This window comes from Muscardinus avellanarius (genome assembly GCF_963383645.1).
Source record: "Muscardinus avellanarius genome assembly, chromosome: 10".
NCBI classification, from domain to species: domain Eukaryota; kingdom Metazoa; phylum Chordata; class Mammalia; order Rodentia; family Gliridae; genus Muscardinus; species Muscardinus avellanarius.
In genome coordinates, this window is record NC_137796.1 from 30,305,428 (window position 1) to 30,322,501 (window position 17,074).

At 46.4% G+C, this 17,074-nt stretch overlaps 1 protein-coding gene across 1 annotated transcript in view; it reads right to left on the bottom strand.

Moving 5' to 3' along the window:
• SLC6A2 (solute carrier family 6 member 2) overlaps positions 1 to 17,074 on the bottom strand; it is a gene marked incomplete at both ends in the record, with an annotated part of 41,190 nt that overhangs the window by 17,017 nt on the left and 7,099 nt on the right. The window contains 3 exons of the mRNA XM_080702501.1: positions 41 to 179; positions 10,248 to 10,485; positions 12,320 to 12,451. Coding sequence (XP_080558627.1) covers positions 41 to 179; positions 10,248 to 10,485; positions 12,320 to 12,451 — 509 coding nt within the window. The remainder of the gene's footprint in view (positions 1 to 40; positions 180 to 10,247; positions 10,486 to 12,319; positions 12,452 to 17,074) is intronic.

Sequence of the window (17,074 nt, forward strand, 5' to 3'; positions counted from 1 at the left end):
GATCAACCTCAACAATAAAGGAAAAACAAAGAGACATTACCTTTCCTGATGTCTTCACTCCTTTCCAGAGGCTGAAATACAGGATGATGACAACAGCCATCAGACAGAGCAGGAGCTGCCACTGGGGCAGGCCGATGTCATGAATACCACTGCTCTCGTGAAGGTGCAGGACGCCACGCCTGCATGGGGGAGGCGGAGAAGAACGGGGAAGATGGCGTCAAGGAGATGACCGAGGCCACAATCACAAGGCAATCTCAAATGCACCCTGATGGAGACGGGACCCAAACACCGACCCTAACACTGAGGCCCTGGACACTGCTGTGCATTATGGGGGCCAACTCTGGTTAGCCATGACCTCCACCCGGAATGGTCCACTGAAGTGTCTACTGCGTGGCTGCCACTGGGGAGATGATGATAAAACAGAGATGTTCCCTGCTCTCTCGACCTCACACTCTGGAGCAGAAGCAGTTCTCCATAGGGAAAGGGGCCGATTTGCTCCCTCTCTCTTAAGGCAAATTTGCAAATGTCTGAAAAAATATTTTTGTGTGTGGTGCCGGGGATTGAACTCAGGGGCCTTCTACCTATAAGCTACACCCACATACCTATTTCTTTTTTCTTTTTTTTTTTTTGAAACAGGGTCTCTCTAAGTTGCTAAGGATCTTGCTAAGTTGCCTCAAGCCTGTGATTCTCCTGTCTCAGCTGCCCAAGCACTGAGATTTACAAGAGTTGCCACAATGCCCAGCTGCCGGAAAAAAAGGCTAACTGTATACAGTTCTCCTCCATATCCATGGGAGATTGGCACCAGGACTCCCCGGGGATTGCAGACCTGTGGATGCCCAACTCCTTTATTAACATGACTTGAGGGGGCATGCATTGAGAGGACAAAAATCACAGTGCCACTAAATATTTTATGGTACTCAGGGCAGTCCCCAACACCAAAGAATTATTCCATCCCAAGTGACCACAGTGCTGAAGTTAAAATCCCTCATCTAGAGACTCAAACAAGAATAAACACATCTCCTATCTAAAATTATCTGCTGAGGCATTCATGTTCTAGCAATTCCACTCGTAGGTATTTACCCAATGGAAACCTGTACACATGTTCACCAAAAGATATCTTCCAGAATGTTCATAGTAGCATTGTTTATAATAACTCCAAATTACAAAATACTCAAGTACCCATCAATAATTGAATGAAGACATAAAACGTGCTACTTTCATAAAAACAGAATATTATACAGCATATACTTGGCATATGGATAAATTTCTCACATATAAGGCTATGAGGAAGTCTAATGAGTATAGATGTCTAATTCATTTCATAGAAAGTACTATCCAACCACACAAAAAATTAACCAAAGGAATTAAAAGTCACAGAATATGTAGCCTGGGATGGGGGTGAAGGATACTGGCCAACTTCTAGACTCTAATCAGGTGTGATTCCTGAGCTAGGTGCTGGTCATATGGATACATTTAGTTACTGACGTTTACTGAGCTGTCATATGATGACATATGATACTTTTCTGCAATAGGCCTTTCAATAAAATGTGCTATTTTTTTTAAGCAAGGAAAACAAACAACAAACCTTTGGTAGGCTTGAGAATATTGAGGTACCTAATACAATCGCTAGTGAAGAAATGGTAAACAGAACTGCAAACAAAGTGACTATTTGCTAGTCAGGGTCTATGTCAAAAAGACCAATTGATGAAAATGGTAGAGTGGGCCTCACGGAACAGTTGCACACCCTGGCAAGACAAAGTGAGGACAACACCCTGGTGTGGCATTTACTCTACACCCAAACCATGTGTTCCTCACTGAGGGCCTGCAACAAGTCACTCTGGGCCGCACACACACTGGGGAACTGCTGGCATGTATCCCCTGCCTTGGTGGGCTCATATTCTAACATGAGGTAGAATTAAATTCAATTTTTCAATAAAGCATGGCCAATGTTGGGAGAGTCCCAGAATGGATCTCTGCCCCTTCTTAAAATAAAGTGTGGTAGGCTTTAGGAGAGTCCAGGGAGCTGCAGGGGCCCCACAGGGGTCTCATCTTCCTCTGAGTCTTCTCATAGCCTGCTGCCAACTGCTAGATACCTATCTACAACTGGCCCCACTGTCGCCTCCTCCTGGAGGGCTCCTCAATCACCCCTGATACCAATATTTAACATCTTCAGTTCCTGTGGCTTTTGGCTCATTTGCCAGTGGTGGAGCTTTCCCATGACAGATAGGCTAACTGTATACAGTTGTCCTCCATATCCATGGGAGATTGGCACCAGGAACCCCCAAGGATTCCCAAATTGGTGGATGCCCATGTCCCTTATATAAAGTGGCACTGTATTTGCAAATACCCTGCACATATACTTGCTTATATTTTAAATAATCTTTAGATTACTTACATTATCTAAAACAAAGCAAATTCTATGTAAATAGCAGTTATACTATGTCATTTAAGGCAAATTATGAGAAACAAAAGTCTGTATGTGTTCAGTAAAGAGGCGATTTTTTTTCAAATGTTTGCAATCTACTGTTGGTTGAATGTTCAAAAGCCCACAAGGTAGTGGCTCCCTTAGGGCACAGAGCAGCCTTAGTCAATCCTGGGTCCCAGTGCTCAGCTCAGGGCCAGAAGTTTCACCTGGAGCCCATTTTATTTTGAAACAGGGTCTCTCTAAGTTGCTGAGTGTCTCACTAAGTTGATGAGGCTGGCCTCAAACCTGTAATCATCCTGTCTCAGCCTCCCAAATATGAAATCACAGGCATGTGCCACCATACCTGGCTAATGATGGCAAAAGTTGGGTATGCTTGCCATGGATAAGAGAGCTGATTATTTGTCCGTGTGTGTGTGTGTGTGTGTGTGTGTGTGTGTGTGTGTGTGTGTGTCTAATTTATATCCCTCTTTTCTCTAACTTCTCCTCTTTCTCTTCCTCCTCTCATTTCCTCCCATCTCTATCCCCAAGGAGAACTATGAGTTAAGGGGGATGAAAATAATTTGAGGCTTATCAAGAGAAACAGAGTTCTCAATCTGCACATTACAATTACCTATGGAGCTTTACTGATCTCATTTTACATCATACTACAATGTGCCCAATTAAAAAAAATGAGAAAAAGAAAAACAAAGTAAAGAATACACTAAAAAAATACAAATACGTAAAAATAAAACTTTGAGAAAAAAGAATGACTGATGTCAAAATAAAAAAATTAAAAATATTTTATGTCATTAAAAATATCACTGCTCTCTACACCCTATTCTCAACTAAGTCAGAACCCTCAAGTAAACTGGACCCTGAATACCAGTTTCTTTTTAATTCCCCAGGTGCTACCAATAGGCAGCAAAAGCCCAGTCTGCTGAGTGAGAGGCCCACATGGATTACAAGCTTCTACCAGATCAACTTGAGCCTTCGAGAAACTGTCTTTACTTTCTGGCAAAGCAGAGTTGGCTTTCAAAACCTGAGGAAAAGACGACTCAGCAAGGCGCCTAATTAAGTAGGTTTGTAACTGTTTGGAAGCTTGGGTGGTCAGAGGAGCCACTGATGAGAGACAGATGGCTGGCTTCATTGGGAGGTGTGCAAAACACTTGAAAAGATTCGTGGCTTAGGAAGAAACATATACCCAAGTCTGGGAACTTATCCCACTTACCCTTGAGTAGAGTTAAAGTTTGATTCTGAGGAGATAAAAGACCAGGGGCCACCACTGAGGCTATGTAGGTTTTCTTCTGCCCTCCCTCCCTCCCCTTCTTCCTTCCTTTCTTCCTATCTTCCTTCCAGTAGATTTCTAGTATTTGCACGAACATGACAGAAAGTAGAAGAATGTGGCACAAAGTTTACCCAGGCTCTGGGGTCAGACAGATCTGCCTGCTCTCCTGCAGCTGTCCCCAGATCCTGGGTGGCCTGGATCCTTTCACTGGTTCTACAGACTTTCTGCAGCTCTGCTTTGAGCCAGGCCATGTGCAGTGGGCTGGTGGCCTGGCTGTGGACCCAGAGCCCCAGCCCTCAAGGAGCTCACAGGCAGGGGACAATGGCTTATGCAAACATTCCCCAGCTCTGAGTCTTTTTCCTCTCCAGGGAAATGGCTCTGATGAGGATTAAATTACAGAACGTGACACAAGGCCTTGTACCCAGGAAATGTGCCAGGAATGGCAACCGTAGCCACCATTATGAATGGGTCCAGCGGGTTTGGGTGAAGGAGCTGGGAAGCACCACAGAGCTCGGCCAACAGGGCTGGCAGGTGGGCCTCACGCCCGCCGGAAGTGCCTGGTACCTTCTCTGCTGGCTGGAGGAGAACAGACTGAGGTGACAGGGGGTGCACAGGTGCAGTGGAGGAGACAGGGAGAGCGGGATGGGAGCATGCATGAATAAAAAGGCAGAGTGACCAAGACCCACACAGAAACCCAAGCCCTTCCCAGACGGGCTCCTATTCCCCTACAGCCCCAGGCCAGCTGTGGATTTAAAGTGCTCAGCCTGCCTCCTGGCCCCCAGCAGTGGAGTTGGTCCCTAGGCCTGGCCCCTCCTGACCCTGCCTCTTGGTTCTTCTCCTCCCCCTCCCATACTGGCCCTGCCCCAGGCCAGACCACGGTCTCTCATTCTAAGACTATTAAAATGCCCGCCCATCTCTCCCCAACCCTGGGCTCTCTACCTCCTGCCAACCCCTCTACTCCACTCTCTGTGCTACTTTAGAAGGATATATCTGAAATGTCATTGTAACCTTGTCACGCACCTGCCCCAAAATCCTCAGAGGCCCCTCATCAATTAAGACAGTGGTTCTCAGTGGAGCGATTCCACCCCACAAGTTTTGGAGTCATTAAAGTCATTACACCTGGAGGGAAGGTGGACACTGCTGGCATCAAGTGGGTAGCGACCAGGGATGCTGCTAACCCTCCAAAAGGCACAGGACGGTGCCCACCCCACCTCCACCCCCACCTGGCATCCAACCCCAAATGGCAGTAGAGTCAGGGTTGTGAAGTGAGATCCTGGCCTAGAGGATACAGATGTAAGTAAGCCTTTTAGCATCTGAAACTGTCATACTCTCCCCCTGCCAAGTTCGCCCCCACCTCGCCACACCCTGCTCCTGGCAACAGGACACCACTTTTCCGCAGTCTCGTGGCTCTGGGCCTTGGACACACTTTCTAGCCTAATTTGTCGGGCTGACCAAACCTCGTCCTGCTAGTCTCAAATCAAAAATGACCTCCTCATTTAGAACCTTCTCCTATTCCAAGGAGAGGGAAAGGCAAGGAATAGGGAGTGAGAGGGAGGCCGGGATAACAGGGAAGAGAGGAGGGTGGCTGGGCAGATCCTAGGACAGAACATCCTGACCCCACCTGATGTTTCCTTCTTCTTCTTCCCACAGTTTTATGGGCTAAGTATTGAATAGTGTCAATCACCATTTGGCTGATTTCATTATCAAAATCATAAAAAAGCCACTGTACCCCTGTGTTTGCTCTAAGACTGGCTAAAATACCCCCAGTGTCTGGTCAGATGGCCGAAATGGTCCTCCCAGGCCCCAGTGACCCCACACGTGCTTGAAGGTCACTTCGGGGTGATTGTCTAGCTATTTCATCAGTGAAAAGAACCAGATTCCAAGGCTGAATGCCAATCAGAGGAAGGCAAGTCCAGCCTCCTCTGCCCAACGGCCCAAGCCTTGGGAGTTGGTACAAGTAACTTGGGTTTGTTCTAGTTTTCCAGCAATTTAATGGACATGAATCATCATCAAGGGTGTTGTCCAGGCTTTCCGAGGTCTATGGGCCAAAATGGCTCAATTTCTCACTTGACATTTAAAAGCACAGAGGGTTAGTATTAAGAGAGCAAGAAGACTTCTCTTCCTCACCAAGCGCCGGCACAGGATAGAAGTTTACTATCACCAGACACACATTCACCAAAGGTGCCCTTTTACAGATAAAGTTAGAACCCCTGAGATTCTTTTAGCTATGGGACTGTTTAGCTCCCAGCCAAGAGCCTGGGAAGAATAGCAGTTTTGTTCTCTTGAATGATATGTTCAATCCATCAGCCTAAATGAGAGCCAAGATAGTAAGGAAATTGGCCAGGAAGCTTGGGGGAAGAAAAAAAAGTATCTAATCTCTTTAGGATTAGCACTGGGGGTCCAATTTGCTGGCTTCCCAGACTGAATTGGTGTGTGTGTGTGTGTGTGTGTGTGTGTGTGTGTGTGTGTAACCCAGGGTCGACATTCTACCCCTGACCTTCACCCCCAGCCCCACTTTATTTTTATTTTAAAACCAGGTCTCACTAAATTGCTGAGGCTGGCCTTGAACCTGAAGAACCTGCAATCTTCCTGTCTCAGTTTCCCACATACTGTGATGACAGGAGTGCACCACTGCGCCTGGCTTGTTTCTTAGAGGCAGCCCATGACTTAGTGCCATACTCTCTGCAGCACACAGGCAGGACAGAGATGAGAACGAGATGCTTGAGACAGATCCTATTTACCAGCAGAAACCCTTGTGCTCCTGCCCCCAACATACCCCCACTGAAGACTCTAACAGAACAGAGGGTAAAAAAGAGAGAAACTTGGCTATGGGGTGGGAGCCTTGGAACAGATAATCGGGCTCAGATCCCAGATCTGCCATGTACCTATAAATGAGCTTCTACTTTTTTTTTTAATCTATAAAATGGGAATAGTTTCCACCTCTGTGAACTGTGAAGATTAAGTGAGATTTGGATATGGATTCAAACTCACTTCAGATGTCTCTTCTAAAGTGGATGACCTTAGATAAGTCACAAGCTGCTTTAGGTTTCTTCATTCATAAAGTAATGATAAGTCTATGCCACGGTGAGCAGGATTAAAAGATAACATAGAAAAGGCACGTTGCACAATGGCTGGGACACTATCTAAGCTGGGTAAATAGAGGCTGCTACTATGACAGCATCTAGACATTTAAAATGTCTAGAGCCCAACATCACACATGGGTTAAGGGAGCAGGATCTACACTTTCTCTGCCTGGAAGGGCTGGGGCTGGAGTGCGGAGACTTGGGCTCCTGAGTGTGCAAACGAAGAGGTTCTTGTTCTTGGGGACTTACAAGTACAAGCTACCTGGTCCAAACTTGGCTCTTCACAGCTGTTACCATGGGCTTTCCTGTCTCATCTGCGTGCAGCGAGGATATGAGTTACAGAAACTTCAGTAAATAATCACGAGGCTTAAATCAAGGAAATACATAGGAAGAAAGTGGCAGAAAACATGTTATTCCCAGTAAGTGATTAGCTGCTGAAATGACAGCAAGGAAGACAGAGACAGGGCTGTTAGAGCATCGTCAACTCATAACACTGTTTCAGACCCTTTGGGAAGGCATAGAGGTATTGGAAAATGAGAACAGCTGTGGTCCCATAGCTTTGTGTATGCTTGCTGAAAGTCCACAGGAATCATAGTCCATTAGCAGACATTCAGGTACAGGACACTCAGAGGATTCTCTGCAATGGTCACGGGGTAGTTCCCGGGTCCAGAAGATAATCTCAGGAGGCTGAAGACTTTACAGAGGTCACTTTGAACCGAACCAAGTCTTCTTGGTCTTGCTGCACCAAGAGAGCAGGAATATAGGATAATTCCGATCTCCAAATAATCAGGACCCATTCCCAGGTCTTTGGCAGAGGGAATCCATAGGACCAAAGGGGAGTGACCCTTAAGTTTTGTTGTTTGTGAATTTGTCTTTTCTCACACTCTAGATCTGCGCTGTCTCACGTGGTAACAGTAGCTACACGAAACTCTTGAAAGGTAAATAAATTAAAATATACTAAAAATTTTAAATTCAGTTTCTTGGTCATTTTAGTCACTCTTCATCTGCTTGAAAACCACACATAAAGAGTGTCTACGGTGTCACACTCTGCAAGTGTAAAACATTTCTAGAATTAGATAATGTTTTCTTGGAAAATTTTGCTCTATACCTGGAACTGACAAACCATGGCCCCCTGGGAAAATCTGGGCAGTGGCCTATTTAGATATGATCTGTGAGATAGTGATTTTTAGCTTTCTGAAGAGTAGAAGAAAGCTATGTGATCGGGTCATATGTCTCCTACAAGGCCCTAAATATGCACTCTGCTTCTTTATAGATAAGTGTAGAGATCTCCGCTCTAGATCATGGGTAACCTGAAGGTGGAGGTCCAGTGGACTTTATCTGTTCTGTTCCATGGCTTGTAACCTGTACTTTGTGTTTAAGTGTTAATGTGCATAGGAATTGCTCAGGTGGGTCTCACCTGCACCGGAGAGACCCATACAATAGATACTATATCCTGAGGACAGTGCCGTACAAACATTCTAAATTAAGGGACTGAAAACAGATCAGCCACCCCTGTCCTCAGTAGCATAAAAGGACACCATAGAGGCTGAGAGGTTAAAAAGGGAACAAATAAAATAATGATGATTATGGGAGGCGGGCGTGGTGGCACACACTTGTAAACCCAGTACTTGGGAGGCTGAGACAGAAGGATCACAGGTTTGCGGCCAGCCTCAACAACTTAGAGGGGCCCTCTGCAATTTAGTGAGACCCTGTTTCAAATTAAAGAATAAAAAATAGGGCTGGGGGTGTAGCTCGAAGGTAGAATACCCCTAGGTTCAATCCCCAGTACTGAAAAACAAAGTAAAAATAAAGATGATTATGAATTAACACCACAGAACAAAATATACTGAGATAAACAAATAACTGAATAAACAAATAGGAGAAAAGAGATGACTTGTCCCTATGGAATAATTCCAGCCAATTAATCTAGAAGCAATTGTGGAAATAGAAAATCACATTTCGACAAACACTGTAACAATAATCTGCATGGTAAGCAATTAGTTCCTATGGTGACAGTGAAGAAGACAGTCAAGATTGTTACTTATAGCACATAGTTTAAGTAACAACAGTATTTCACAACCTTTGGGGAGCTACAGAGGTATCTGAAGATCTTAGAACAGCTATGGACCCAGACTCACATAATTTTGTGCATGTCTATTGGAAGTCTATAGAAATCATAGAATCAGAAAAACATTAATGGATGCTAAGAAATGTGGCTAAGAAAAGTTTGATGAGAACAAAATACATGTGGAACCTTAAAACATCTCCCGAAAAGACACTTACTAATTACAAAATGAAAAAAAAAGTTCTCTGTTCAGGAAGAAGCTGGCAGCCCCCACCCTCACCAAATGTTCAAGGTTAGCATTTCTAGTCATAAGATGATTGATTCTGTGTCCCCCTGTGTCAGGAAGCACTTAAAAGGAAACAGTAGCATCTCAGTGGTGTTCTCCCAAAATGCACACCCAAAATCCAATCATGAAACAAACAAACCCAACGGAGGCTTACTTCACATAATAACTGGTCAGTACTCTTTCAAAACATCAAGGTCATGAAACTCAAAATAGTGAAGAGCTCTCACAGGTTGGAAGAAACTAAGGAAATGTGACAATTAAATACCAGGAAAGATAGGACACTAGTATATGTGCATTTCACATTTCCCTAAATGTGAAATCCACATGAGATCTATGGTAGGATAGGTAATCACATATGAATGTTAGTTTTCTGGTTTACATAATTGTATAATGGTTATATAAGTTATCAACATTAGGGGAAGCTTAAAACTTTTCTATGTATAAAATAATCATAGTATAAAAAGGTGACTTTCTTTCCCCCCCACAATGATCTGTCTTCCACTACCATTCAGTTCCTCTCAAATACCTAAGGTCCAAAAAGTAATCTTCCTGAGCTTCACAGAGCTGGGTTGCTTTCCACTTTTTGAATTTTGCTCACAAGTTTCAACTATTCTCCCCCACAGAGCCTCCTAGACACAGCAGCACAGGGTGGACCTGATGACAGCTGACTTTATGTCTAACCACACACAGCTCCATCACCTGCCGGCCAAACCCCTAAATGTTCCCTTGGCTAACGGCATCAGTTCCCTTGCCACCTCATCGTAGAGACCTTCTCGGCTCAGTTAAAGTTCCCTCTCCTCTTCCCATGGACCTCTCCCATATATCTGGTCTTAATTCCTTACGGGCAATTACCCTTCCAGAGTGCTTTGCATTTCCTAAAGGGCGCATACACCCTCCTTGCTTTCTCTTCAGTTCATGGCCTCTGGCCCCCACCTCCACTCTCCTCCCCCCTTCAGCTGCTGCACACACGGTGCATTCTCAGCGTCTAGCTCAGCATCAGACCCATGCACATGATGAATGCTAACCTGTGTGCCCCTCTCCTCTCTCATGATTTACCTTAGCATTCATTTGCTCAGATCCCACCCAGGCCTCCATATACCCAAGATAAGGAGTCAATGACTTACTCATAAAACTCTGCTGCTGGTGTGAACTTGTACTTGGAGTATTTGGTGTGGTTGCCCAGCATGGAGGCATTGAGGAGCTTGGGGTCAGTGCAGTTGGGGCTGTTCCAGGCATGGCCACAGTCAGTCCAGGGCAGGCTCGAAGTGAAGGAGGCAAAGAGGTAGTAAAGCGACCAGGCGATGATGACGTTGTAGTAGAAGCCGACGTAGAAGGCGATGAGGATCACAGCGTAGCCCACTCCTGTGGGGACACAGAGGTCAGGCCTCTCAGGCCTGGGCCCAGAGTCACCTCTCCTGGGAAGCTCTCGCCAACCACTGCACTCCCTGACCCCTGTGTCTCTCTTTTTTGCAGCAAATTTTGAGAGCCCCACTTATATTCCACAGACACCCACCATTCCTTGACCTGAAGGCTCTCTCTTACCACTATAGCTCCCTCTGCTTGCTCATTGGACAGGTTGGAAGTTAGCAGCACCTTGATGTCCCAGGGAGCATTGGTGTCAGGAGTTGGAATATAAATACCCCAGCTCTCCCGACTCTCAGGGTAATGAGAAGGAATGTTTTACACTCCTCTTCCACAGTGAAACTGACCTGGGGACACACCCTTTATGACGTGCTTCCCTTTCCCTGTCTCCAACTTGTGTTTCCTGGGACCACCTCCCCAGATAACTCCTTCTGCTCAAATCATTACCTCAGGATCTGCTTTTGGGGGAACCCCAGCCAAACACTCCCTGATCAGAACTCAACCCAGGTGTGCTCTGGGGTCTACGCTCAACCATCTGCTTCTCACACTGATATGTTATCTTCCTGAATGTATTAGAAGCACTTTTAGGGCTAGCTCTAGAGCTGCCTAGAGCAGACAACTGTTTTATTTACCTATTATTTTTTATTTTTTATTTTTGTCTGCCCAGCACTGCTTTAAAGGGTTATCCTTAGCAATACTTAGCCTGTGAGGTCTGAATGAGTCAATGCCCTATTTCTCTGATCTAGCCAGAGACATATGATTCAGGCCTGGCCAATCAGACTATTACTTTCCCATAGCCACAATGATTGGGTGATAGATAGGCATATGACTCAAGTCAAGCCAGTGAGAATCTTCTCTGAGACCTTTACTGAAGCCATAAATAAATAAGTGGGTTTTTTTGTTGTTGTTTGAGTGTTTGCTTACTTCTTTGGGTTACTATTAAACTTGGTAGTATATAAGCAAGCCTGAAGTTGCTGATGGTCATCTTTGTTAGCAATTGAGAAGCAGGTACCTGCTAAAGATGCTAGAACAGAGGAAAACAGACACAAAAGAGAGGTTCCAGACATATTAAGTATGTAGATCAAGCTGTGCCTGGCCAGATCCATGGACTTTACTATAAGGCAATACATCTCCTTTTATATTAAAACCACTTGGAGTTATTTCTGCCTGTTATACAGAAAAGGTGCTAATGTTCCTATGATTGTCTTCCAAGAGTCTTGTACCAGTCCATCCAGCTGAGAAGAGGCTTAGGGAGTCACACCTGTCCTCATTACTACTGGTACTCTAACAGGTAGGTGCTTGGGAGATACTAATTCTTGCCTATGGCTGTCTCCTGGCTGTCTAGAGACTGAGAGATGGCAGTTGTCATGCCTATTTTCTACAGATGTGCTCTAATCCCCAAATCCAAACAGGCTTTTATGGTCCTGTGGCTGTTTTAAGGATTGTATAGCAGTTTTCTAGATTGGTTCAGAAAGGTCCACAATCCATTTATTATGACTGCCATGGGAGCAAAAAGGGAGATAGCAGAGATATATGTGCTGGGTACTTCTGACATTTCTGTATTTTTCATACATGACATTGGACTCTCTGGTCACTTGGCTAATGGAGTCTAAATTGGGACCCAGGTTTCCAGACTTTCTGTGTATTACTGTATCCAACATGCCAAATGCTCATTGTGTAACATTGAATGGTGGGCATTGTTGACTTTGTCCATGCCTGGGAGTCCCACAAGAGAGGTGGTCCAGCTCAGATCTCCCCTTTGAAGCACATTCACCAGGAACAACAAGAAAGGCTTTGGAGAAGACATTTGACTTCCCCCAGGTGCCCTCTTTACCTTTGAAAAACGGACAGATCTTCCATACTGTGGCAGCTCCTTCCCGGTTGTACTGTCCCAGAGCCAGTTCCATGTAGAACAGAGGCATCCCAGCGATGATGAGAAAAAGGGTGTATGGGATCAGGAAGGCACCTGGAGGACACAGAAGCAGAGTGTGACCCGCCAGAACCCCGCCCTCGGTGGATCGGTGGATCAGTGGAGCGGGGTCCTCATTCAAGTGCTCACCTGCCATTCATCAAGGAATGTTTCATGGCAGGTAAATAGAGTTATGCAGAGCAGTTAAGACAAATAACAACAGAAATAACAATAGTAATCACAATCACCGTACTGAAGTTCTAAGGTCATTTTGCCAAAGTCTGGGTTAAGCAAAGATAAATAGATTTGTTTCTGGCAGGCATTTTCTGGCCTCTGATACACAATATATGCTATGAAATGCCACAAAGAGGATCCTAGGTATAGGATATAGCCTTTACCAAACTCATTTAAACACACAGCCTTTCTTTCATGGGTCATTACTCTGGGAATGCTAACCTAACTCAAGCCCTTCCTTTTTTTTTTTTTTTCTTTTTTTCTTTTTTTTTTTTTTTTTTTTTTTTTTTGTGTGTGTGTGGTACCGGGTATGGAACCCAGGGGCATTCTAACTCTGAGCTACACCCCCAGGCCTATTTTTTATTCTTTATTTTGAAACAGGGTCTCACTGAGTTGCTAAGGGACTCACTAAGGAGCTTCCTGGTTCACTTGAAATCCTGAATGCTGGGATTACAAGTGTGTGCCATCATGCCTGGCTCAAGCCCTTCATTTTACAGGCAAGAAAATCAAGACCAAAGAAGGAGAAACAAGCCGGGCATAGTGATACACACCTGTAATCCCAGCTTTTGGGAGGCTGAGACAGGAGGATCACGGTTCACAGACAGCCTCAGCTACTTAATGAGGCCCTTTGCAACTCAGTGAGACCCTGTTTCAAAATAAAGAATAAAAATAAAACTGGGGGTGTAGCTTGGAGGTAGAATGACCCTGGGTTCTATCCCTAGTACCAAAAAAATAAAAAGAGATAGTGCCTAAAGTTACATCCAACTGGGTTTCTAATATTGCCAATATCGATATTTTTGTACTATTGTACATGGATTTCCTAAACACAATCTCACTGAATTCTTTGAGTCTTGTAATAGTCCATAGACATAAATATGCAATCAGGGCCATTTGGGTCCTTGGGGCACACCTAGGGGCAGAGAAGGAGCTGACTTCCTGGTGGCTCAGCTAGGGATTGGCAGAAGCAGGATTTGCATTCAGGCAGTCCAGTCCATTTGGCGCACCCTGTTACAAGAGGCTGAAGGCAAAGGCTGGGAACAATGGAGCCAGAGGCTCATGTCTCTGACCAGGGAAGATGCCCACCCATGACGTGGCATAAACCGGAGGGGCATCTGAGGCAACAAAATGCTAACTAGACCCTGGGATAATCCCTGATGGAATAAGACATATGAGTTCCAGAGCTAATTCCTGGTATGCCCTGGTAGCCTCAAGTGAGCTTAGTGGGCCCTGGCACTGGGAGGTGATTCACGGGGATGTGTGCCGTGTTGGCCCGGGCTGCCAAGCATGACCACAGCAAATACTGTCAGCTCAAATGTTGCAAGACCCAGTTCCTTCCAAGCAGGAGAGGAGCATGTAGCCCGGGGGAGTGGGGGCGGGAAAGTAAGGAAAACTACAGGAAATGAACAACTCCTATGTATCCAGCAGAGACAGACACAGAACTTCTGAGAGCCCAGAAACCCTCTGAGAAAACATCTGCTGCACCCCTTTGTCAGAGGAAGACATCGAGGCTTTGGGAACCCGACCAAGCCCATCCAGCTGGAAAATGATGGGTCTGGGATTTGGGTCCAGGCCTGACTGGATCCAGAGCTTCAGAGCTGTTGCCAAAGTAACCTGGAGAATCCAGAACATTCCATCCCAGATGAAGGACATGAGTTTGAATACAGTGTGAATGAGAGAGAATTCTGGGGATCTGGGACCACCTGGTCTCTTGCTCACAGGCTGGCCCAACACTCCAGGCCCTGCCCCAGGTTGGACTTCTTTGGAATGCCAGGTTCCATGGTGTAGTTTCTCCCCCTTAATCTTTGCCCTCCCCCTTCCACATAGAGAGCACTGGTCGGGCAGTGGTGGAGGTGGTGCGGATAGAGGCAGGCAGTGGGGTTGGTGTAACAAGTAGCATTTAGAAGCACCTGTTATGTACAAAGCCACAGACAGGATTTTACATGAGTATTCATTTAAAACCACCCCATGAGAGATAATTACCACTAATTCCATTTCACAAGCAAGAACACCAAGCCTTGGAAAGGTGAAATTGCTTATCCAAACTAGTAAGTGTGCAGCTGCTTTCAAACCTGAGTCTGCCCAAGCCCCACTTCTCCTGCCCCATGTCAACTGCTCCTACCCCAGAGGCCAGGGCGGAGGTGGGGGTAGGGGCAAAGAGGGAGCGTTAATCAGTTCAGTAGGCCTGAAGACTGAAGTTAGAGGCCCAAGGGGTCAGGGAGAAAGAGAAAGCCAAGAGTCATGTGTCAGCTCCTGGGGTTGGGCTTTGCTGCTAGTGACTCATTCTCATCCACACGACCAAGGAAGGGAGAGAACAGCACTGGTTAACCCGGAGTCTCCTTGGGGCGTGTGTTCCCAAGTATAGACCTGGGTGGCGCTGCCAGCAAACAGATGAGCTGCCCAGTTGGAGACCACCTTGTCTGTGCTAGAGGGCCAAGGGAGAGGGATGGTGAGGGAGACAGAGGCTCTCCTAGGGGAGCTAAGTGGGTTTGCTGCGGGATGGCCAAAGTGTCACTCAGGTGAAAATGATCAAGAAGATAAGAACAGCAAAATGGCTGAGTAGGAAAGGAAAGCAGAGAGCTGAATGGGGCCAGTGCTTTATTCTAAACAAGGACATCACCTGGCGACTTGCTGACTGGCTGGCTCAAGGCCTCTTTCATGAGGAGTTAGAGAAAGCCACAGGGGTGACTGAGGTCAGCTAAGGATGACTATAACCCTGCAGTGACCCGTCGGAAGCCAAGGTTGGTTGCAATCCCCCCGGAGGTTCCTGCCCTGTAAGCCCTGCCTCACGTTGTAAGTGGCAATGCAAACTGCCCCCAGTCTCTCACAGAGTCTCAGAAGCTTTGAGCCCAGAATCCTGCCCTGGCTCTGGAATGCTCTGAGATGTGGGTGGTGGACTGGCAGGGCCAGGGTGGGGAAGCACAGGCAGGGTTTACCTCATGAGGGTCAGCTCCTGGGAGTCCCCCAAAACATATGTATGTACACAAACATGTACCTGTGCAAACTCATGCAACAGTATACCTAAGCTTTTGTAAACCAACACATGGACGGAGGAAAAGAAGTGTCCACTGTGAAACATCCTCTGGCCAAAAGCCTTTTGATAAACTTAGTTGTTTTTTTTTTTAAAGCATTCTCACCAGTGCAATTCACACTGCCAGACATGGAGCCATTACAGAGGCACTCTGTGGGCCACAGAAGGCTTTAGGAAATACTCCAAGTAAAGGCTAAACCCTCAGCAAAAAATCTCAGTGGTCATTAAGATCATTAAGCGGTCACCTTGATAGGTTAGAAGGACCTCAGGAAAAGGAAGAAGTGGGAGGGGGTTCAGCAAGGAGTGAAATGGAGCAGGTCTGCTGGGGAATTGGAGGGGGGTGGGCAGAAGGAATGAAGCCAGGGAAGGGCTGCAGGAAGAAGAGGACAGTCTCCTGAGAGCAGGCTGTTGAGGACAGGAGTCCTCAAACTGTGAGCTCTGGCCACACTTTGTTATATCCAGGGGCTGAACTGTCCCCAGACTGTTCTCCTGGCTTTGTGGCTCAGCAAGGGGCCATCACTGCCTGTGCATTCACTAGAGTCTCAAGGAAGCCTCGGTCAGTTCCTTGGGTAGCCAGATTGTCCCCTCTCCCTCAGTACCCCTGGGGCATAGTGCTCAGAGTGCAAGAGAGAGTGAGAAGCCCCTCAGCAGCGGGACTGGGCGACAGCACACAGGGAGGTCTGCAGGGAGCTCGACTATGTCAACCTAGTTCAAGATAACAAATCAAGCCACCGCCATTAGCTTAAACATGCCCGATCTTCTCACTTTGTCAAAGAGATCATTTAGTGGTTCTCTTGTAATAAGAGTTTAAATTTGGAATTCTCACTCTTGGCTGGAACCTGGCAGCTTAGAGGGCCATTGGCCTGGCTCTCCGGCTTTTCCACCTTGGCTCCATCCAGACAAGTGAGATGCCATTTGGATATAGATGTGGGCTCTTCCACCCATGTGCGTAAGTTCCTCACACAGCACCTGAAGATTGTGAGCCTCTCCCCTCCCCTCAGGCCAGGGCTCAGCTGACCTGTGCCATAGTGTCCATTATGGAGAAGAGAACTAAGCAAGAGGGCTTAGTTCCACACACACCTACAAACCCAGAGGGGAACCTGGGGCTGGTGAGTAGAGAAAGGCAGAGTCCGGGTCGCTGGAGCATGGTGTGGGTGGGAGCAGTGTTCTGGGTGGATAGGCACTCCTGACTCTGGCCTTTAAGGGAAGGGGAGGACAGATATGGGCTCTCTACAGCCCAGGAACCAAGCCAGGCCCCCTTGCCTTGATCTAAGAATGATCCTGGCCACCCAGCACTGCTGTTTACAATAATGAATTGTTGCATAAATGTACTTTCTCTGAACCTTACCATCCCTCCTTTGCAAATGAAGGCAGCAATACCTGTATCACTGGTTTGCCATGATAGCTTGATATAACAG